This window comes from Humulus lupulus, chromosome 1, assembly GCF_963169125.1.
Source record: "Humulus lupulus chromosome 1, drHumLupu1.1, whole genome shotgun sequence".
Taxonomy (NCBI): domain Eukaryota; kingdom Viridiplantae; phylum Streptophyta; class Magnoliopsida; order Rosales; family Cannabaceae; genus Humulus; species Humulus lupulus.
The window spans coordinates 11,846,597-11,871,012 of NC_084793.1; the positions used below are offsets into that span (position 1 = coordinate 11,846,597).

Genomic DNA, 24,416 nt, shown 5'->3' on the forward strand with positions numbered 1-24,416 from the left:
ATCATCGAATTTAGAGTCGATCCCTGACTAGTCAGTGCCATAAACAGGTAATCAGCATTCATTAGCACTTAATATGCAAACCATGTCCACATATATCAACCAACATGCTTCAATAACAAGTCGTGCATGTCATATACCTATACAGGGTGCAACTGTATTCATACACTATTTTCTTACCTCTGGTTCGAGTGAAAGTTGTTATAAGAACGACCCCTGAGAATGACCAATCTTTTAGTTCCTTAGCGGTTACCTAATCACAACCAAATATAACCTCCATTAATGAGAGTCCACAATAATAGGGTCTCAACCTAAGCACCACTCTCGGGACTTCGAAACATGCCCACACGGTGAGTAGATTCGATCCCGGACCTTAAGGATTGAAACCCCAAGTAAAAAACCCTTAAAAACACTCAAAACGGGACTTAGAAGGAACAGGGTAGCGCTACAGCGCTCAACCCCTAGCGCCTCAGCGCTATACTCAGAACCACCCAAGTGCCAGAAAGCCTCCTGAGGAGCGCTGTAGCGCCCTAAGGTGGGCGCTATAGTGCTACCTCCAGACCCAAACTCCCCTGAACCGACCTTCTTCAACTCCTTCGATTCTTACTCGATTTCCAAGCTTCCAAATCCTATTCTTGATGCCAAATGAACCCAAAAACCATTCTAACACACCCCAAACATCACAAGCATGGGAACCCTAGCCAAAACTCCCAACAAAACCAAGAATTCACCCTAGAAACCTCAACTGCAAAACAGAGCCAGAACAAGGCAAACCAGAGAAAACCATGGTTAGAAACTTACCCAAAGCTCGGCTTATGATGTTATTCAATGGTGGAAAACACTCCCAAACTCCCAAGGCTTGCTTCCCAAGCTTGAATCCTCAAAATTGGTTCAAAAACTACAAAGAACAGTGAAGAGAAGAAGGTACGGGAGAACTCTAAGCATACTCTGTTTTTCCACTATCTTCTTCAGCTGTCAAAGGATATATCTATATCCTAGGGGTGAAATGTCCATTTTACCCCTAGGTCAATTAATACTTTCTAAAGGCTCCCAAGGGCATACTTGGTACTTCCCTCCTAACTCGTTAATCATAATTAATGCTCTCCAATTCCTGCTATTCTCAATAATCTCAAACACCAATAATTCACAACCTGTTACCCTTTAATACCCGGTAACGCTCTAATTATTAAAATCACCCCGAGACTCAATCCAAGCCCCGACACTTACACCTGTTGTGACTAAACCGCTAATCAATATTCTAAGATCGTCTCATGCCGAATAGCTCGAACAAACCCACATTATAATGTGGTCTCAACACATATCATCGACATGCATACAATTAACATTATATTATAATATAATTCTCATAAACACGCATAAACACATTTAATGGCATAATTTAACAATTATGGCCCTCCCAGCCTACTAATCCAGCCATTAAACCATATTAGGGAATCTGGGGCATTACAATGGTGTTCTTGAGTTTGAGAACTTGATCATGGATTTGACTTTGTGATAGTGTTTTGAGTGTGTTAAAGCTTGGGTTTTGTTGCTAGCTTGGTGATAATGTTGTACTGTGTTTTAGTTATGATTTTGGGATTGTTTAGAAATGATTTTGGTTGAGTTTGGGCTAAAGAAAAAACAGGGGTGTTAGGTTCGCAGGGCGTGTCGTGGCCGTGTTCTTGGGCGTCGCGGCTCGTACGAACCCCAGGGCCTAAGGAGGGGCTCTGTCTTGATGGCGCACTGCGACCCTCAAGGGAAAATCGTGGCCCGCCCCTGGACCCAGACAGGGGGGGAGGGGGGGCTTTCTGTCTGGAAGGCACGCCACGACCCTTAGGGGCAGGTTGTGGCCCACCTAGCCATTTTTGGCGACCTTAAGTTTTAAAGACAGGATTTCAAACCTTAAGGCTCAGAATCGAAATCTACTACCCTGTTTGGTAGAATTCGAGGTCCCAGAGGCTGAGACTTGGTCCGAAAACCTTTATTTGTTTGTTATTGACAGGATTCTATATTTGGTTATGACTAGGTGACCGCTAGGGGCTCAAGATCAGGATCGTACTCGAAGATCGTTCTTATTTTACATTATACTCGGACCTGAGGTAAGAAAAGTACACCTATTATGCGACATACATGATTAGGGCTTGGCCTGAATGCTGAATATAGTCTTGATTGGGCCTTGGCCCCTGTAAATGCGCATGATTATGATTATGCCTGTGAATGATTGATTAAAGCATGTTGAATGCTTTGTATATGGATATTTGTTATATGATGAATGTCTGTTAGCATTATATACGTGAGAAAAATAATGACTTATTAGTCAAGGACGACAATAGCATTGAGCACTGGTTGATATGTTTAGATCTAATTAGGAGCGCATCATACGCTTGTCCGACCTAATGGTCGTGGAAAACTAAAGCGCCAGGTACACTGGGCCAGCTCCAAGGCTGATTATACAGAGGATGGGGCAACTGGCCCCGGGGTGACTTATTAGTCCCAGATCCTAGGGCACTGAGCCCCAATGTGACTTATTAGTCATGTACTTAGGCAATGGGCTCTGAAATGAATCATTTATTTAGGGCATTTGGCCCCATATGACACTGTGGTCAATTATATGAATGATATGCATGCATGAGTAGGGTTATTACTACTGGGCATGTTTATTATGATTTAGAAATATGTCAATCACTGCTTATGAGCATAAAGGAAAGTCAGACCTGTAATGCCCTACTGCCTTAGAGTCGTTACTAAGTGAGTTTAAATATGCAATTAACTCGCTAATCGAGGTTTTATGACAAAAGTGTAATTAAATCATAATCAGAGTCACAAACTTGAAAATAAACCTTTCATTGGAAATTACAAGATATATAATATTTGGGATCCCAAAAAACATTGTTTAGAAATATTTACAACTCAAAATCTAGTTAGAGTCGACTAAACGACAAAATTTAGGTTTTGTACAAACATCTCCCAAAATACCCTGGTCGTGATAGCCAGACAGACCGGACATGTACGCGCCGCTCATCCTGCTCGCCGAACTCAAGGTTGATCGACTATCCCTTTGCCTTTACCTGCACCATAGAGCACCTGTGAGTTGAAGCCCAGCAAGAAAACCCTCACAAGCAGATAATAAACGTATATCAAACACTTAATATAAAATCAAGTCAACACCAGGTCATACATTTACGGCCATGCCGTCCCAGGCGCTTAACCAGGCCTTGGGTTTGCGGTCTAAACCGTAAGGATATCCCAGGTATCCCTTGGGGTTTCGCCCTGACAACTCGCACTCCGCGTGCTAAACGTTGCTCCCGGCCCCTTGCCGTTCTTGGCCTTTGCCATTCCCGGCCTTTGCCATTCCCGGCCTTCGTCGTTCCATCATTTACATACACATATGACAAAGCTAAGTAGAAATCTAAACAATAATAAATTCAATCAAAGGCCATGCCCCACAACACAGTCATATAGGGTCGAGCTCTGCAACACAAGCTCTATGGAAACAATAGTTTTCTTACCTGTGTCCCGAGCTTTCTAAGCACTGATATCCCGAGCTTTCTAAGCACTGATATCCCGAGCACAGTTCCCTAGTCCGAGCCTCGCCGAAGCCCTAATCACAACACATTAACAATATCCACCCATCAAACTCTGATCCATTAAATAACTTCAAGCCACAATTCTAATCTCCGAGACATTGAATTCTATCAATCCGGGTGACAAAATCCATCCCGAGCCTTAGCAATTAAGTTCCCAAGTCAAAACCCACAAAACTCCCAGCACCTTGAACTAGGGCCGCGACCCACCCCACAAGCGCCGCGGTTAGCCTCAAAACAGAGGCTAGACACCTTCCTGGACACACACACGGGCCGCGGCATGCTTGGCCAACAGCTGCGGTGCGCCTCGAGCTCCATGGCCTCCCAAGGCCTCGCATGCACAGGGGCCACGACATGCCCCTCCTAGGGCCATAACCCTCGCTTCCAAGCCTAGAAAATCACAACTTTCCTTGCATTTCCTTCGAGCCAAACCTCACATATCTCAACCAAAATCACCCCCAACCTCAGAATTAGACCTAGAATTCATACTCATGCATCCTAAACATACCAACAAACTCAAGAACCAATTCCCACACCCATCAAGCAATCAAAACCAGTCCTAGAATCCAAACCATGCATGTCTAAATCCTAACACCCAATATCAACAGAATTCAGCTGCAATCAACATAACTCAACATATTAGAAAGCTCACCTTATACAAAATTGAATCCTCAACTCAGTTCCCTAAGCTCCAAGCCTTAGATTTTTTGTTAGAGTCTCCCAAACTCAGCTCCAATTCCTTAGTTTTAGCTGGTTTTTCTCCAAGATGTTACTAGGCCTTCAAGAGTAGAAGAAAACTAGAATAAGGGAGAGGAAGTTGGTCGATTTAGAAAAATTCTGGGGGTTTCCTATTTTTTGTTTTATTTAACTTAAGTCTAATGGTTACCTCAGGGCTCGGGGTACCAAAACGTCCCCGATGGCAAAATGGTAAATTTCCCCAATATTCCCTCCTAGGCATTCTAACCTCAAATATATATCAAAATATTTATTTTCATAACTCGATAACCCCATACAAATGTCTAATACCCGTAATACCCCTCGACCTGCCCCGGGTCGGATTCTCAACCCCGTTGTGACTTTTGACTAACGACTCTCTAGGACTGTCTCGGATTGTGCTGCACAGATATATCACAAACATAACACATTTATCACATTTATGCCATCGACGGGCTAAAATTACAAACATACCCCTAATATCCAAACAGGGCCCACATGCATATCTAATTCAACTAAACATGCATCTCTATCACATATCCACATAAATTCACATATTATTACAATAATTCACTTATTGCCCCTCCAAACACACTAATCAAGGCCCTAAGCCTTATTAGCAAATTTGGGTCGCTACAACTATCCCCTCCTTACAGAAATTTCGTCCTCGAAATTACCTGAACAACTCGGGATACTGCTCCCGCAACTCAAATTCCAATTCCCATGTCGCCTCCTCAACCTTACTGTTCCTCCAAAGCACTTTCACCAAGGCGATGGTCTTGCTCCGCAAGACTTTATCCTTCCGGTTGAGAATCTAAACTGGTTTCTCCTCATAAGATAAATCTTGATCCAACTGCAAACTCTCATAACTCAGAACATGTGTCGAATCAGGCACATACTTCCGAAGCATGGACATGTGAAACACGTCATGGACCCCTGATAAGGCTGGAGGCATTGTCAATCTGTAAGCTACCTCTCTAACTCTCCAGAATCTCAAAGGGGCCAACAAACCTAGGGCTCAGCTTGCCCCAAACACCAAACCGTTTCACTCCCCTCAAAGGTGAAACCCTGAGAAACACTTGGTCACCAACCTGGAACTCCACACTCCTGCATTTCAGATCTGATTAACTCTTCTGGCGACTCTGGGAGGCGAGCATTCGAGCTCTAATCTTCTCAACTGCCTCATTGGTCCTCTGAACCATCTTAAGACCTAAATACCTCCTCTCACCTGTCTCGTCCCAATGAATAGGTGATCTGCACTTTCTCCCATAAAGCATCTCATACGGAGCCACTCCGATAGTCGCCTGATAGCTGTTGTTGTACGAGAACTCAATCAAAGGAAGATACCTACTCCAAGATCCCCCAAAATCTAGCACACAGGCTCGTAGTATGCCTTCTAGTATCTGAATCGTCCTCTCAGTCTGTCCATCTGCCTAAGGATGATAAGCGGTACTAAACCGTAACTGTGTGTCCATAGCCTTTTGCAGACTTTCCCAGAACTTGGAGGTGAAGGTGGGGTCCCTGTCGAATACTATCGATCTTGGTGTCCCATGCAGTCGAACAATCTATAGATCAGCATACTGTTCCACAATATAAGTCGTCCTGACTGGTAAAAAGTGGGCGGACTTGGTATATCTATCCACAATCACCCACACCGAATCATGTTGCTCTACGGTCTTTGGCAACCCAACTACAAAGTCCATAGCGACATCTTCTCATTTCCACTCGGGAATCCCTAGAGGCTGCAGCAACCTTGCTGGCCCTCTGATGTTCAACCTTGACCTGCTGACAAGTTAAGCACTTGGCCACATAATCCACCACATCCCTCTTCATGCCTGACCACCAGTACAAAGCTCTCAGGTCTTGGTACATCTTCGTCGTACCCAGATGCAAGGAATAGGGAGTGGTATGCAGTTCATCCAGAATCTCTCGTCGGATATCTACATCCATCGGAACACAGATCCAACCCTTATACTTTAGTAACCCCATCTCCGAAATAGAAAAGTCCTTAGCTGCTCCGACCAAGATGTTCTCCGTATAACCCCTCAACTGGGAATCTTTCCCCTGAGCCTCCCTAATCCTCTCAAGGAGCGTAGACTGAAGAGTGATGTTGGCTAACCGACCAACCACCAACTCTATACCCGTTCTAGTCATCTCCTGTGCTAGCTCCTCGGATATCTGTCTCAAACTGAACAGCTGTCCTGGGCCCTTCCAGCTCAAGGCATCAGCAACTACGTTAGCCTTTCCAGGATGGTACAGGATATCACAATCGTAATCCTTGACCAATTCCAACCACCGCCTCTAGCGCATATTCAGATCCTTCTAAGTGAAGAAATACTTCAAACTCTTATGATCAGTGTATATCTCGCACTTCTCACCATATAAATAATGTCTCCAAATCTTAAGTACGAACACCACCACTGCCAATTATAGATCATGCGTGAGATATCTCTGCTCATACTCCTTTAACTGTCTCAATGCGTAGGCTATCACCTTCCTAGCTTGCATCAACACACACCCCAAACCCTGTCTAGAAGCATCACAATAAACCATAAACTTCTCATTATCTATCGACAAACTCAACACTGGTGCTGTGATTAACCGCCGCTTCAACTCTTTAAAACTGTTCTCACAACAGTCTTTCCAAACATACTTTGTTTTTTTCTTTGTCAATTCAGTCAACGGCATAGCTATTCTGGAGAACCCCTCAACAAACTGCCGGTAATACCCCACCAATCCTAGAAAATTCCTCACTTCAGAAACACTGTTCGGTCTAGGCTAGTCTCTCACTGCCTCAATCTTATTTGGGTCAACCAAAATCCCCTCCTTACTGATGATATGGCCCAGAAATGTAACTTGTGGTAACCAGAACTCGCACTTGCTGAACTTAGTGTATAACTTATGCTCCCTTAACCACTGCAATACCAAACGTAGATGCTGCTCGTGCTCTGTCTCTGACTGTGAGTACACCAGGATATCATCGATGAATACAATCAAGAACTTGTCTAAATAATCCTTGAAAACCCTATTCATCATGTCCATAAAAGTTGCTAGGGCATTGGTTAATCCAAAGGACATAACCAAGAATTCATAGTGTCCATACCTCGTTCAGAGAGTGGTCTTTGGTATGTCCTCCTCTTTGATCCTTAACTGATGATAACCTGACCGGAGATCTATCTTAGAAAACACCGTCTTTCCCTGCAGCTGGTCAAACAAATCATCAATCCTAGGAAATGGGTACTTATTCTTAATGGTCAACTTGTTCAACTCCCTGTAATCAATACACATCCTAAGAGATCCATCCTTCTTCTTGATAAACAACACTGGAGCACCCCATGGCGAGAAACTCGGTCTGATGAACCCCAAATCCAATAACTCCTGTAACTGAATCTTCAACCCCTTCAACTCTGCCGGAGCCATTCGATAAGGTGTCCTAGATACTAGCTCCACTCCTGGTACCAATTCTATAACAAAGTCAATATCTCGCTGCGGCAACAACCCTGACAGATCTGCTGGAAATAAATCTGGGAACTCGCATACCAATCTGGTCTCCCCCGGTCCAACTGACACAACCTTAGAGGTATCCAAAACACTCGCTAGGAATCCTATACAACCTCCCTGCATCAGGTCCCTAGCCTTTAATGCCGAAATCATAGGTACTCGCGGTCCACCAGCTATTCCCACAAATACAAAGGGTACCTCCCCTTCTGATTCAAAAGTCACCATCCTGCACTTACGGTCAATTGTTTCCCCATACTTTGATAACCAATCCATCCCCAGGATCATATTGAAGTCATCCATCACAAGCTCAATTAAATCAGCAAACAATTCCCTACCATCTACCTCTATTGGTAAAACTCTAATCCACCTCCTAGAGACTACAAACCCCTAGCATACAGAACACTAGGTCTACACAGTTGATCTATCACTCTAGCAGACACAAACGAGTGGGTAGCTCCCGAATCAAACAATGCAGTATAAGAAGAACCAGCACTAGAGATCTAACCTGTCACAACTGAAGGGCTAGCCTCCGCCTCAGTCTGAGTCAAAGTAAACACCCTGGCGGGAGCGAGACTGTCACCCTACTTCGGCTCCTCCTTCCTGGCTTATGGGCAGTCCTTCTTCAGATGGTTAGCACTCCCACAGATAAAGCAGGCCCTAATCCTGCACTCACCCTGATGTCGTCGTCTACACCGAGGACACACTGGAAAAATCCTCTAGTTGTCACTTTCGCCCTGACGGCCACTAAAACCACCCCGTGCCCTCCTATCAGAATTGGGAGGAACAAGGGTATCTGGGGCCTTCATTTTCTGCTCATTGGAGCCACTGCCCCAACTGGTTCTAATTAAAGGAGGCACTGCCCTCCTGTCATCGTGCCTAACAGCACTCTCTCTCCAAATCTAGTCCTCGGCCCCCTCAGCTGTAAGGGCCTTGTCTACCACTTGAGCGTAGGTAGTAGTCTCTGGATCCAAAGTGATCTTCACATCACGGGTGATCATAACATTCAGTCCCCGTACGAATCTATCTATTCTTGCCGCATTTGTCGGCGCTAGCTCTGGCGCAAACTTCGCCAAACAATCAAACTTCAAGGCATACTCCGTCACGGTCAACCGGTTCTGAGTCAGGTTGATAAACTCATCAACCTTCGCAGATCGGAATGCAACACTATAATACTTCTCGTTGAAAATGTTCCTGAACTCTTCCCAAGTCATAACTGTCACATTTCTCCTCTGAACCACTATATCCCACCAGATGCGGGCATCCTCTCTGAACATGTAGCTTGTACAAGCTACCCTCTCATTTCCCTCAACCCTAATAAAATCAAGAATGGAGAAGAACATATTCATCCACTGCTCTGCCCGCAGTGGATTTGGTCCACCCTCAAAGGTGGGAGGATGCTGTTTTCTGAATGCTCATATAAGGGTTCCCACTTATTCTCCACAACAGGTTGAACTGGCGTTAGCGTCATAACCTCCTGAATCGGCAACCCTGTAACCTGTGGAGGGGCCCGTTGCCTCAACTGGCGGAGTTCTTCCTCTGTTCGTTGCAGCCTTGCTTCTATTTTGGCAAACATTTGCTGCCAATTCTGTGGGGCAGGTGGAGGGTCCTGAACCTGGTTATCATCCTCGGCCCGACTGCCGCAGAGTCTAGATGATTGACGATGCATCTCTACAAATATGCCTGCAACCCATGACACCGCTCATAATGCATGATAACAACATCCAAACCACCTTCCAAACACATCAGTCAACCATAAGTAGCAATCCACACAACACTCAAACAATATATCGCACACAACGGGCCATGCCCTGACATCATGCATACATTAAATCATTCATCATGCTCTATATCAAATAAGCAGGCAAACAAGGCATTTAAGCACATATTTCAACATAATGGTTAATCATACTAACCAACCCTGAGTCGAGCTTGCAACTGACAACGAGCGTACATGTTCAGTCATCCTACAGAAAACATAAACCTTGGCTCGCTCTGATACCAAGTTGTAACACCCTACTGCCTTAGAGTCGTTACTAAGTGAGTTTAAATGTGCAATTAACTCGCTAATCGAGGTTTTAAGACAAAAGTGTAATTAAATCATAATCAGAGTCACAAACTTGAAAATAAACCTTTCATTGGAAATTACAAGATATATAACATTTGGGATCCCAAAAAACATTGTTTAGAAATATTTACAACTCAAAATCTAGTTAGAGTCGACTAAACGACAAAATTTAGGTTTTTTACAAACATCTCCCAAAATACCCCTGGTCGTGACAGCCAGATAGACCGGACATGTACGCGTCGCTCGTCCCGCTCGCCGAACTCAAGGTTGATCGACTCTCCCTTTGCCTTTACCTTCACCATAGAGCACCCGTGAGCCGAAGCCCAGCAAGAAAACCCTCACAAGAAGATAATAAACATATATCAAACACTTAATATAAAATCAAGCCAACACCAAGTCATACATGTACGACCATGTCGTCCTAGGTGCTTAACCAGGCCCTGGGTTCGCGGTCTAAACCGTAAGGATATCCCAGGTATCCCTTGGGGTTTCGTCCTGGAAACTCGCACTCCGCATGCTAAACGTTGCTCCCGGCCCCTTGCCGTTCTCGACCTTCGCCATTCTCGGCCTTTTCCGTTCCATCATTTACATACACATATGACAAAGCTAAGTAGAAATCTAAACAATTATAAATGCAATCAAAGGCCATGCCCCACGACACAGTCATATAGGGCCGAGCCCTGCAACACAAGCTCTATGGAAATAGTAGTTTTCTTACCTGTGTCCCGAGCTTTCTAAGCACCGATATCCCGAGCACAGTTCCCTAGTCCGAGCCTCGCCGAAGCCCTAATCACAACACATTAACAATATCCACCCATCAAACTCTAATCCATTAAATAACTTCAAGCCACAATTCTAATCTCCTGGGACATTGAATTCTATCAATCCGGGTGACAAAATCCATCCCGAGCCTTCGCAATTAAGTTCCCAAGCCAAAACCCACAAAACTCCCTGCACCTTGAACTAGGGCCGCGGCCCACCCCACAAGCGTCGCGGCTAGCCTCAAAACAGAGGCTAGACACCTCCTTGGACACACACACGGGCCGCGACATGCTTGGCCAAGCGCTGTTGTAACTCCCCAAACTCCAGGGACCGTTACGGTGTGCCTTGTAAACAGTGTTAAACTCACTAATCGAGTCATTTGGCCAAAATCGTGAACTAAGTATGATTAGCGGTTTAGGGATTAAAAACTTTGGTTAGGATGTAACGTTTCACTAGAACGTTTAATATATACATTGGGATCCCGAAAATATAATTTCAGAGTTTACTACAGAAAATATTTACAACAGGCCGTTCTAAGCGGCAAAACAGGGTTCAACCCTAGTTCCACTTTAAACCTTGGTCGTGGCGGACGAGCAGCTGCATATGTACACGTCATCACCTAAGCTCTCCAACTCAAGGATGGTCTAGCTTCCTCTTGCCTTTACCTGCATCACGTAGCACTCGTGAGCCGAAGCCCAGCAAGAAAACACAATAAAGCATGATATAATATCAACAACGATCATAATAACCATTCAGGACTATCAGTCCAAGCAAATAGGTGACAATAGCCGAAAGTCACGATAATGAGCATAGCTCCCTCTAGCCATGTGACGATAGGGTCACCAGGGCTTAACTGATAAGAAGTTCTTTCATAAGTTTGATCAGGACAGGTGCACGGTGATTAGTCACCAACATAACCTTCCTCTCGACCCTAGAGTCGAAGCTATGGACAACGTCCCCTAGCCATGTGACAAACGGTCACCGGGGTCATATACCTTGGCAATAGTCATCTGGTCGTAGACCAGGCAAGCGCTTATAAGTTCTTCGACCCTAGGGTTGGTCCCACATTAATGCCATAGAGCCATTCAATGCGTGATCTTCGACCTTAGGGTCAGTCTAGCACTAGTACCATAGAGCCACTCAATACGTGATTCTCAACTTTAGAGTCGGTCCCTGACTAGTCAGTGTCATACACAAGTAAGTCATGCTCCAATCATATATCACATGTTCCATATCCATAAACAAGGTATTCAGCATGCTTACTAAACAGGTATTGTAATGCCCCGGATTCCCTAGTATGGTTAATGGCTGGATTAGTAGGCCGGGAGGGCCATAACTGTTTAATTATGCCATTAAATGTGTTTATGCATGTTTATGAGAATTATATTATAATATGATGTTAAATGCATGCATGTGAGTCCACATTTGCTTACAGGGGTATTTTGGTAATTTGGCCCGTTGAGGGTATATTTGAATATTTGTTGTATGTTAATGATATATTGTGAGACCACATTATAATGTGGATTGGTTCGAGAATTTCGACATGAGACGATCCTTAAACATGATTTATCGGTTTGGTCATAACAGGTTTGAGCTCGGGGCTCGGGGTGAGTCTCGGGGTGATATTAAAGGTTATAGCGTTACCGGGGATTTTAGGGTAACGGGATATAAATTGTTGGTGTTTGAGGATATTGAGATTAGCGGGAATTAGGAGGCGTTAATTATGAATAACGGGTTAAGCTAGAAGTACCAATTTTGGCCTTGGGTTGGTTTAAGAGGCTTTGGATGGTATAAGGGCATTTTGGTCATTTTAGGGGTGGATATATTTGTTTTAAATGGCTGAAGGCTGTAGAATAAAACAGAACAAAAACAGGGGTTTGCCTCTCCCTTACCCGTACATCATCTTCTTCATTGCTCCTTTGAGGGTTTTGAGTTCTTGGTGGAGATTCAAGCTAGGGAAACTTAAGGGCTGGATTGGAGACTTGTGTTAGCTTGTGTGGAAGGTTCAAGACAAGTTTCAAGGTGAGTTTTGGCCATTAAACACAGTTGGTACTCTGTTTTTGTTTATAGTTTTCAATTCATGTTCTTGATGTGGGAAGTATGAATCAAAGGGGGTTTTTGGTGTTAGTTGTTTGGGGTTTGGTGTGAGTGAGATAAGGTTGTTGTAAGGGGGTTTAATTACATGTTTGGAGGAGGTTTTATGATGGTTTAAGAGGCTGGTTTGAGAGAAAAACGCACAGGGGGAAAATCTGGTTCGTATGTGGCCGACTAGCTGATCTGGGCTGGGCGCCGCGACGCAGCAGGGGTGCGCCGCGGCCCTTGGAGTCTGTCAGGAGGGAGCCCTTCTGTCTGAAGGGCGCGTTGCGGCGCATCAGGGGAGGGTCACGACCCTTAAGGCCAATTTTGCTAAAATGAGGTTTTTGGCTTGGGGATTCAAACCATAGGCCTCGGGGTTGAACCTAGTACCCGGTTGGGTAGTATTTGATGTCTCGGGGGCTGGGATTTGGTTTGGGAACCCTCGGTTATCATTTTTATTGATAAATTTTATAATTTGGGTATGACCAGGTGACCGTCAAGGATTTTAAAGGCTGATCGTTCTCAGGGGTCGTTCATATTATAATCCTCACTCGAACCAGAGGTAAGAAAACAGTGTATGATTACAGTTGCACCCTGTATAGATATATGGCATGTATGGTTTGATATTTGAGGCATGCTGGTTGATATATGTGGACATGGATTGCATATTAAATGCTATTGAACGCTGATTACCTGCTTGAGACACTGACTAGTCAGGGACCGACTCTAAAGTCGAGAATCACGCATTGAATGGCTCTATAGCATTAATGCCAGACCGACCCTAGGGTCGAGAAACTTACAAGCGCTTGCCTGGTCTACGACCAGATGATTATAGCCAAGGTATATGACCCCGGTGACTGTCTGTCACAAGGCTAAGGGACGTTGTCCATAGTTTCGACTCTAGAGTCGTGAGGAAGGTTATGTTGGTGACCAATCACCATGCACCTGTCCTGATCAAGCTTATGAAAGAAATCACCTATCCGTTAAGCCCTGGTGACCTTATCGTCACATGGCTAGAGGGAGCGATGCTCATTATTGTGACTTTTGGCTATTGTCACCTATTTGTTGGACTGACAGTCCTGAATGGTTATTATGATCGTTGTTGATATTATATCATGCTTTATTGTGTTTTCTTGCTGGGCCTTGGCTCATGGGTGCTATGTGGTGCAGGTAAAGGAAAGGAAAAGCTTGGCCAGCCTTGAGTGGAGAGCTTGGGCGATGTAATGTACATACAGGGCCGCTTGATCGCCACGGTCAAGGAGTTCTCAGAGGGACTAGGGGTTTACCCTATTTTTGCCGCTTAGGCCGGCGGGGATTGTATATATGAACTGTAGCAACTCTTTTGTAACTTGAACTACTTGTAAACATTTTAAAAAGGCTCATGAGCAGTTTATTTACTTAATGAAAAGTACCCTTTCCCTTTTACTGGTTTTCCACCTTAACCTGTTAATAACACTTAGATCACGTTTTTAACCAAAGGACTCGGGTAGCGGGTCAAATTTCCGGTTCACCGTTCTCCGTAACTGTTCTGGGGTAGCCAGGGCGTTACAGGTATTAGTACAATTAGGACCATGCATAAACACAGAGGCTCAAGCTCTGAACGATATCATACTCAATATACAAAGCATGTCCTAATCACATGTTTCTTATGCATCATATGCAATATATCCAGCAATCCAACATGCACCAATAACAGCCATGCACGTCACGTTTAATAGTCAACCAACATGCATCAAGAATAGTCATGCATGTCATACATAATAATCAATCAACATGCATCATAATAGCCACACATGTCATACCCAATATTCAACCAACATGCATCATTAGTAGCCATGCATGTCACATATACACAGGGTGCAGTTTTCTTACCTCAAAGTCGAGCTAGAACGATTAAAAGAACGACCCTTGAGAACGATCAACTTTTAGTCCTTTAGCGGTCACCTAGTCATAACCAAATATAGGATACCATCAATAAAAATGATCAACACAAGTTCCCAAACCAATATCTAGCCTCCGGGACATCAATCCCCACTTAACCAAGTAGTAGGATCAACCCCGAGGCCTATGGTAAGCATCCCTAAGTCAAAAACCCTATTATGGGCAAATCTGCCTTGATGGGCCGCGGCTCACCAGAGCCATGCTGCGGCTCACCCTCAGACAGAAGCATATTTCCTCCCAGAAACACACTCTCCAAAAAAGCATATTTTTTTTTACCGCCGCGCAAAGAAAATATTTTGTTGCGAATGAACAAGATATTGAGGAATTGTCCATACGTAAAATCATAATTATTGATACGGGCCTTTTCCACATAAAAAGGGAATCCTTTGTTACAATAGAAGCAGAAGTGATGTGGATTATTCAAGAATCGAAGTCGATTTGCTTTATAAAAAGAAGATATCAATGAGCTTCTATGAAATGGTTTCACGGGATTCAGCCAATTGTCTTGATCGTGGGATATCATTGAGAAATAGGAATCCGTGTTATCAAAAGATTTCCTGCGATTATTTCTAGTATGGAATGAGTCAATCATCCACTTTGGTATCTTATTGAACAAAAATGGTGATATTGTTCCTCCAGGCCGCGGCACATTACACAAACTAGCAAGCCACCAGCTTGCTTCCCCTGCGTTTCTCCTCGAAACCAAACCTTCAAACCAGTCCCAAACTTCAACCTAACACCCAATTTAACCACTAAACATTATCAACAACTCACCCACATCAAAAACCCAAGTAAACACATCAACTAAACTTCCATTAATTCCAACTATTTACCATGAAATCACAAGCTGAAATCTTAAACCAAAACAGAGTATAAACCAGAAACTAATGGTTGAAACTTACCTCAAACATGATTTTGAATCCCCTTAAATGGCTGAATCAAGTTCCTAAGCTCCCACCTTTGATCTCCTAGCTTAATTCCACAATTTGGGCTCTCAAAATTCAAAGAAAAATGAAGGGAGAAGCTTGTACGGGAAGAAAGGGAGAGATGAGGATGGGGCTCTCTGTTTTAGTTCTGTGTTTCTACAGCCTTCATGTCATATATATCCTTAGGGTTAAAAGACCATAATGCCCTTAAGCCAAATAAATCCCTCTAAAAGCTTCCGAGGGTAAAACCGTCCTTTCCCGCCTATCTCGTTAATTATAATTAACGCTCTCCAATTCCCATTATTCTTAATATTCCCAAATGCCAATAAATCATATCCCATTACCCTTTAATTCCCGGTAATGCTCTAATCATTAAATTCACCCCGAGACTCACCCCGAGTCCCGAACTTAAACCCGTTATGACTAGACCGAACTCTTACTTCTCATGATCGTCTCATGTCGAATAGCTCAAACCAATCCACTTATAATGTGGCTATATTAATTAATCACAACCATGCACCCAAAATATACAATTACGCTCACAGTGGCCAAATTATCGAAATACCCTCACAATAATAAATTCTCCCATATGCATGCATTCACCATCGTATAATAATATAATTCACGTAAATATGCATATATTCATTAAATAACATAATAAATCAATTATGGCCCTCCCGGCCTCCTAATCAAGGTCCTAAACCTCATTAGGAAATTTGGGGCATTACAGCCGTGGTGCACCTCGTGCTCCATGGCCTCCCAAGGCCTCGTGTGCACACGGGCCGCGGCATGCCCCTCCTAGGGCCGCAACTCTCGCCTCTAAGCCCAGAAAAGCACCACTTTCCTTGCATTTCCTTCGAGCCAAACCGCACATATCTCAACCAAAATCACCCCAACCTCAGAATTAGACCTAGAATTCATACTCATGCATCCTAAACATACCAACAAACTCAAGAACCAATTCCCACACCCATCAAGCAATCAAAACCAGTCCTAGAATCCAAACCATGCATGTCTAAATCCTAACACCCAATATCAACAGAATTCAACTGCAATCAACATAACTCAACATATTAGAAAGCTCACCTTATACAAAATTGAATCCTCAACTCAGTTCCCTAAGCTCCAAGCCTTAGATTTTTTGTTAGAGTCTCCCAAACTCAGCTCCAATTCCTTAGTTTTAGCTGGTTTTTCTCCAAGATGTTACTAGGCCTTCAAGAGTATAAGAAAACTAGAATAAGGGAGAGGAAGTGGGTCGGTTTAGAAAAAGTCTGGGGGTTTCCTATTTTTTGTTTTATTTAACTTAAGTCTAATGGTTACCTCAGGGCTCGGGGTACCAAAACGTCCTCGATGGCAAAATGGTAAATTTCCCCAATATTCCCTCCTAGGCATTCTAACCTCAAATATATATCAAAATATTTATTTTCATAACTCGATAATCCCATACAGATGTCTAATACCCGTAATACCCCTCGACCTGCCCCGGGTCGGATTCTCAACCCCGTTGTGACTTTTGACTAACGACTCTCTAGGACTGTCTCGGATTGTGCTGCACAGATATATCACAAACATAACACATTTATCACATTTATGCCCTCGACGGGCTAAAATTACAAACATACCCCTAATATCCAAACAGGGCCCACATGCATATCTAATTCAACTAAACATGCATATCTATCACGTATTCACATAAATTCACATATTATTACAATAATTCACTTATTGCCCTCCAGGCACACTAATCAAGACCCTAAGCCTTATTAGCAAATTTGGGTCGCTACAAGACCAGTCATGGGTTGGAGAGCTTAGGTGGCGACATGTACATATACATCTGTAACGCCCCACGTCACTGTGGCTACTTCTTGGAATGACGACTGACCCTGCAAACCAATACGAGTCTTTCTAGCGTGCTTTGTCCTCACTCGCATGCTTCCTGTGAAAACTTCCCAGGAGGTCACTCATTATGAGATTACTCCATGTCAAGCACACTTAGCTTTGGAGTTCTCAAGTGATGGGCTACCAAAAGGAAAATGCATCTTGTTGGCATAGGTAATACCCATCAATCCATTTAAGCCATCTTCAACTGTGTAGTCCCACACCTGCACAGTCTTAGAATCATCACACTTGACCTTCCTCAGGCAGTGTGAGATTACACATCTTTACTCGATCTTTCCCCCTACGGATCACGGGATACTGATTGTCACAACAGCCGCTTGACCAAGGTTTCTCAGAAGAACTAGGGTTAAACCCTATTTTTGCCGCTTAGGTCGGTGGATTGTAACTTTTGAATTGTAATGACCATTTTGGAGCTAAGAACAACTTTGAAAATGTTTATTATGGGATCCCATGTACAGTTTAATGTTTTAATAAAATATCCATTCCGTTTAACCGAAATTTTTAACCCTTGACCAGTAATCACACTTAGAAGTACGTTAATCACTATTTAAAATACACAGTATAACAATCTTAGCTAACTATAGTGTTACAAAATTCATTGGTTGAAAGTCCTTCACTCATCATTTGAACACGTTCGTTGAGATAAAATAAAAGAAACCAAAATAGATAAGTTGTCGTGGAGTAAATAAAAGAACGCATGTTAATATGGAATTTCATTAATTTCTATTGGGATTATATTCACACTTCAAAATTAAATATAATTACTCTTATTATTTGGAAAAGATACTAATTGGCAAAATTATTGCCTTTCATTTTTAGAAAGAACATTGATATGAAATATATTTGATGTTAAACACTGCACACCAATCACATTTATATTAGTATGATGTGCAACATCACGTATCCCTTTAATTAACATAATTATTATAAAAAAGAAAACGAAATAATTTTTCACATTTTTTTTAACAAGTAGATAATCTCATAATAATTAATTAATGTGCATAAATTACACGTGATGTCTATATTAATATTTCTTCTATATAATAAGTGTGTAGATAACATAAATTTTTTATTTTAACGATTTTTTATTTTTTTAATATTAACTTTAACAGAATATTTTTATATTTAACAGAATATTATTATATTTAACAGTAGTTTGTAAATATTTAAACTTAAATAAAATAAAATAAATAATTAAAAAGATTAAAATAAGATATTTTTGAGATATTTTATCATGATAATTATTTAAAAATAATAAATAATTAAACAAATTAAAATATGATATTTTTTGAGATATTTTACAATAATAATTATTTAAAAATAATAAAACCATATATTTTATAACTTAAATAAGATTTAATTAAACTTAAACCCACTTATTAGAATAATATCATATTAAACATATAATATAATCTACTATCAATTAGCAACAAATTATTTTTTTAAAAAAACTAGCAAGAAATTTAAATTTAAAATCCGCGTATAATATTTAATATTACATTAAACATATAATATATTATTGTTACTCTCAAATTAAAAAATTAGAACAAACATAAATTTAAACAAACAAAAATAAATAAATTATTTAATTAAAAAATAAGATATTTATTTGAAATTTATATGACATTAATATAAATTTAATAAAAATAATTAATAAATTCTACAAATAAAATTAAGCAAACGTGCATATTACACGTTATTTGTATCTAATATATAATAATGGATCATACTAGTATTATTTAGTATTTTTATTAAATATTATATTTTATGAAAGTTAATATTACAATATTTAATAATAAATTAATTATCTAACCCTAATTATTATTTTATGAAATAAAAGAAACTCAAACAATAAATTTAAGAATCTTACACCTTGTTCTATTGACTTTAGCATATATAAGCATACATTCTAACTATTAAGTTTACTGCTTTAATTAATTTAGAAACTCATTTGCCATTCATTATATTTATAAATCTATTTTATTTAGAATGCTTCCTTCAAAGTTTCCAACACATACTTGTTAAATAAAAAATAAAATTAAAGTTTATAATTAATTTTACTCTCATTAATTATAATTAAATATTTAATAACAATAAAATTAAGAAAAAAAATATTGAACATATTTAAAATATTATATGTTTATTACAAATAGGATATATAATTTTTTTAGGGATTTTTAGCATAAATATATATTTTTTGCAATTTAATAATAAAAATAACAATAAATAATAGTTGTTACTGTTTTTAAAATTTAAGAATATAATCATAAAAAAGGTCAGAAATTAAATTACTAAACAATGAAAATTTTATAGAATATTTCTGCTAAACATCATAAGAAGAAAAAAAAACAAGTGGATTTGGGGAGAGTTTCCTATCTCTTACCCAATTATTATAGGAATAATATTATTTTAGTTTCTATATTTTAGCTAAATATTTAATTGGATATTTTGTTTTAAAAAATACATTTTTAAATCTCGTATTTATAAATTTATTCAAAATAATCCTATAAACTTAATTTTAGTTAACTATCAGTCTTTATTTATGAAATTATCGACTTGAGAAATGCGTTATCTTCGACAAGCATCAATTTTATAGATTTATACTAAAACATGAATCAGATTTAAAAGATTATTTTGAATAAATTTATAATGTATGGGGTCTAAAAATATATATTTTTAAATAAAAGATCCAAAGAGTATTTAGTAAAAAGAGGATGTAAAATAGTATTGGGAAATTCTAGAGTGCCCCCCTATTTTTGGGTGATTTGATGCACTCATTTCATGTTTTTGGTACCTGGATGATTTTCCACGTAATTTTATTTATAACCGTGTATATTGTAGTTATTTAGAGTATCTTACAAATTTTTATAAAATTTTGAATAATTTACAGTGCCGAAAATAATATTCAGATACAATACTCTCCACGATTATAAAAAAATAATCACGAGTGCGACAAACTATTTAAATTTTATTTTTAGCATTATAAATTATTTATAAATTTTTAAAAATTTATCTATACTCTAACACTATGTTTGGTAAGGATGAAAACTAGCAGGAAAGAAGAGAAAATTGGAGAGAAAAATATAATATTTAAATTATGAATAATACATAAACATAAATATATAAATATTAATATAATGGTAAAAATATCAATTTTATCTTACATTCCAATCGATAGAAAAAAAAAAAATTTCTTTCCTCCCCTTCTTACCAAATAAGTAGGAGAGAAATATATTTTTTTTCTTTCTTTTATCTTTTCTATCCTTTCTATATTTTCCATCTCTCTTATTTTCTTTCATCTCTTCCAAACATACCTATTAAAAAAAAAATTATTCGAGTGTACTGTAGCAACACCCAGTAATATTATTCTTTTATTATATAAATATAAATAATGTTGTTAGGGGTGTGTATAAAAGAAGAGCTAGGATGACGTATATGCCCTCAAAAAGAAGTGATTAACCCTAGGGCATTGAGGTCCTGATTCAAATTTTCACGGCCCTCCCCCCATTCTCCCTCTCTTCTCTACCCCTTTTCTTCCAGGTTTTTTCCTCTTTAGCCTTACCCCCCCGCCAATTCCATTCGATCTCTATAAACTGTTTCATCACTCTTTCAATTTCCTTTCTTTTCTTCATTTTTAATTTCTATTTTGAAACCCTAATTACCCCTTCATAATCTTCTACTTGATTATAACTAACTCGTTTTCTTCTTCTTTTAATTTGCAGGTTATGTCTGTGACCGGGGAACTCATTCCAAGCACTGTAAGTTTGTAACAATCTCGGTTTTAGGTTTATTAGATTTGATTAGCCTTCTTGTTTAGAGTATTTGAATTGAATAATATACCGCATTCTGCTTTGGTTTGAGTCTTTTATTTTATTTTTTTGATTTGTTTGTTTGTGTTGGAAACTCTTGTAAATCTGATTGTTTGAATGTTATGTGTTGTAATTTTGATTTTTCTTTTTAAAATAAATAAAAAATGCTTTAAGGGTCGTGAAACAGGGATAATGAACTTGCATGCATTGGTTTTGTTTCTGTTTTTGGACTTATCACTATTTATTTTTTATTTTTTGTGTTGGTTTGCTCAGCTGTATTGATCTAAAAGTGTTTCCATTTGAAACAGGTTTTCATGATACACAGTTTGGAAGAACTTTAGGATTTTATTTTGATTGGACCATTTGGGGTTTGGGTTTGTAATGGCCAGTCATAATGTGATTCTGAGGCAAAGTCATGATTTATCATTTGGGGCAAATCAAAATTTAGGACTGGGGCACAATCAACATGTGGCCCATGATCAGGATTTGGATTTAGCACATTCCCATGACAATGAGCTTGATATAGTGCAGGACCATGATCATGGACTAGCTCTTGGACAGATACACGAAGATGAAATGGCTGCTAGACATGAACATATTAAGAATCTTCAAGCCAATGATTTAGTGCAGGACCATGATCATGGGCTAGCTCTTGGACAGATACACAAGGATGAAATGGCTGCTAGACATGAACATATTAAGAATCTTCAAGCCAATGATTTAGTGCAGGACCATGATCATGGACTAGCTCTTGGACAGATACACGAGGATGAAATGGCTGCTAGACATGAACATATTAAGAATCATCAAGCCAATGATTTAGACTTGGAAGGAAGTAATAATTTTGAACCTGATCGAGATCACATTGATGATGTTAATGAACATGATGATAGACTTTCTATCACTGTTGAGACACATGAACTGGGTTTATCCGATAATCATGAATTGGCTGTTGTAGAGAACCATGATTTTCATGAAAACTTAGGTTTATCTGAGGAGCAGCTTCAGGAGATGAATATTGTTTCAGCATCAGATGTTGATCTTCATCACTCCCAGCTGATAGTTAGTGAGCCTATCTCTCAGTCTCGAGCCCTAGTTGTGGCCCCTAATTACGAACTTGCTGTTGGGCAGGAGTTTCCTGATGTCCTGAGTTGTCGGAGGGCATTGAGAGATGCAGCTATTGCTCTTCGGTTTGAAATGCAGACAGTTAAATCTGACAAGACTCGTTTCACTGCTAAATGTGCAAGTGAAGGATGCCCTTGGAGAATTCATGCTGCAAAGCTTCCCGGTGTTCCGACCTTCACAATTAGGACCATCCATGAAGAACATAATTGTGGTGGAGTTGCTCATCTTGGTCATCAGCAAGCCTCAGTTCAGTGGGTTGCAGATTCTGTGGAACAACGTTTGAGGGAAAATCCAGAATGTAAACCAAAGGAGATACTGGAAGAGATTCACCGAGTTCATGGGATCACTTTATCGTACAAGCAAGCGTGGAGGGGAAAGGAACGGTTCATGGCTGCTCTTCGTGGATCCTTTGAGGAAGATTATCGCTTACTGCCTCAATATTGTGACCAGATTAGAAGGACGAATCCAGGAAGCATTGCAATGGTTTATGGAAATCCTGCTGATAACTGCTTTCACCGCCTCTTTATCTCATTTCAAGCTTCTATATATGGATTTCTGAATGCATGCCGGCCTCTAATAGGACTTGATCGAACTCATTTGAAAAGCAAGTACCTTGGTACTGTACTTTTTGCTACTGGCTTTGATGGAGATGGTGCTACATTCCCATTAGCTTTTGGGGTGGTTGATGAGGAGAATGATGATAATTGGATGTGGTTTCTGTCCGAGCTGCACGTCCTCCTTGAGATAAATGTGGAAAACATGCCGAGGCTTACAATTTTATCTGATCGACAAAAGAGTATTGTAGATGGAGTGGAAGCGAACTTCCCAGCTGCTTTTCATGGGTTCTGCCTGAATTTCCTTAGTGACAGTTTTCAGAAAGAATTTAACGATTCTATGCTCATCAATCTTCTTTGGGAGGCTGCCTATGCCTTTACGGTAATGGAGTTTGAAGCAAAAATTATTGAGATTGAAGACATTTCACAGGAAGCTGCCTACTGGATTAGAAGAGTCCCCCCTTACTTGTGGGCCACAGCTTATTTCAAGGGAACAAGGCTTGGACATATGACTTCTAATGCAGTTGAGTCATTAAATTCTTGGATACTTGAAGCCTCTGGGCTTCCAATTATTCAAATGATGGAGTGTGTCCGACGACAGCTGATGACTTGGTTCAATGAACGTCGTGAATTGAGTATGCAGTGGACAGGAACACTAGTTCCATCTGCTGAAAAGCTTGTTTCAGATGCAATTGAGCGTGCTAATTCTTGTCATGTCATTAAAGAAGATGATGCTAAATTTGAAGTTTTATCCCTTGAAGGAGAGCATGTTGTGGACATCCGCACCCGCTGCTGTACTTGTTGTGGATGGCAGCTCTCTGGGCTGCCTTGTGCTCATGCTGTAGCTGCACTTCTCTCTTGTAGGCAGAATGTTCATCGCTTCACTGAAAGCTTTTTCACTGTGGCGAATTATCGCAAGGCATACTCACAGACAATACACCCGATTCCAGATAAAACCCTTTGGAAAGAAACGCCAATGGAGTTGGAATCGCTGAATGGAGGTGATATTTTAGAGGCCAAGGTTATTATAAACCCGCCAAAGTCGCTGAAGCCACCTGCACAGCCAAGGAAAAAGCGGATTCGCACAGAAGATGCTGGTCGGATGAAACGTGTTGTGCATTGCAGCCGCTGTAATCAGGCCGGCCATTTTCGGTCGACATGTACAGCGCCTATATAATGTGCAGAACATACGCGGTCTTCAATATATTTTTTTTTCATTTGATCATTTTTTCTTTTTTAATTTTTTTTATAGGCAACTTAACATTTATACAATTTACGCACCGTTTTACAGATGTTCATGAAATTGTTTCAGGTTTTAAGTTCTAGCTCATTTGCTGCCTTCTAATGGGCTTTTTTGACTCATTGTTTGATAGAATGAAATATATAAACGACGTTTCTAGGGAGGAGTTTTTGTGTTGTAAATCACAATCACATCACAGGTCTCATACGCCATTATGGTCTTA

The 24,416-nt window shown here is 40.3% G+C and overlaps 1 protein-coding gene across 2 annotated transcripts; it reads left to right on the forward strand.

The window, feature by feature from the left end:
- The first annotated feature begins 20,883 nt into the window (after nt 1–20,883).
- Nucleotides 20,884–24,416, forward strand: LOC133785515 (uncharacterized). Of its 2 annotated transcripts, XM_062224747.1 has the most exons (3): nt 20,884–21,005; nt 21,188–21,223; nt 21,583–24,416. In XM_062224747.1, exon 3 carries the CDS (start codon nt 21,656–21,658, stop codon nt 24,128–24,130), a length of 2,475 nt encoding a protein of 824 aa, XP_062080731.1. In that variant the 5' UTR covers nt 20,884–21,005; nt 21,188–21,223; nt 21,583–21,655; the 3' UTR covers nt 24,131–24,416. The 2 variants fall into 2 exon arrangements, with proteins under 2 accessions (XP_062080731.1, XP_062080727.1); XM_062224743.1 differs by lacking the exon at nt 20,884–21,005 and having other exon boundaries at nt 21,015–21,223.

Coding starts and splice junctions, on each gene's coding strand:
- LOC133785515 (XM_062224747.1), top strand. CDS start 21,656: ATGGCCAGTCATAATGTGATTCTGAGGCAAAGTCATGATTTATCATTT.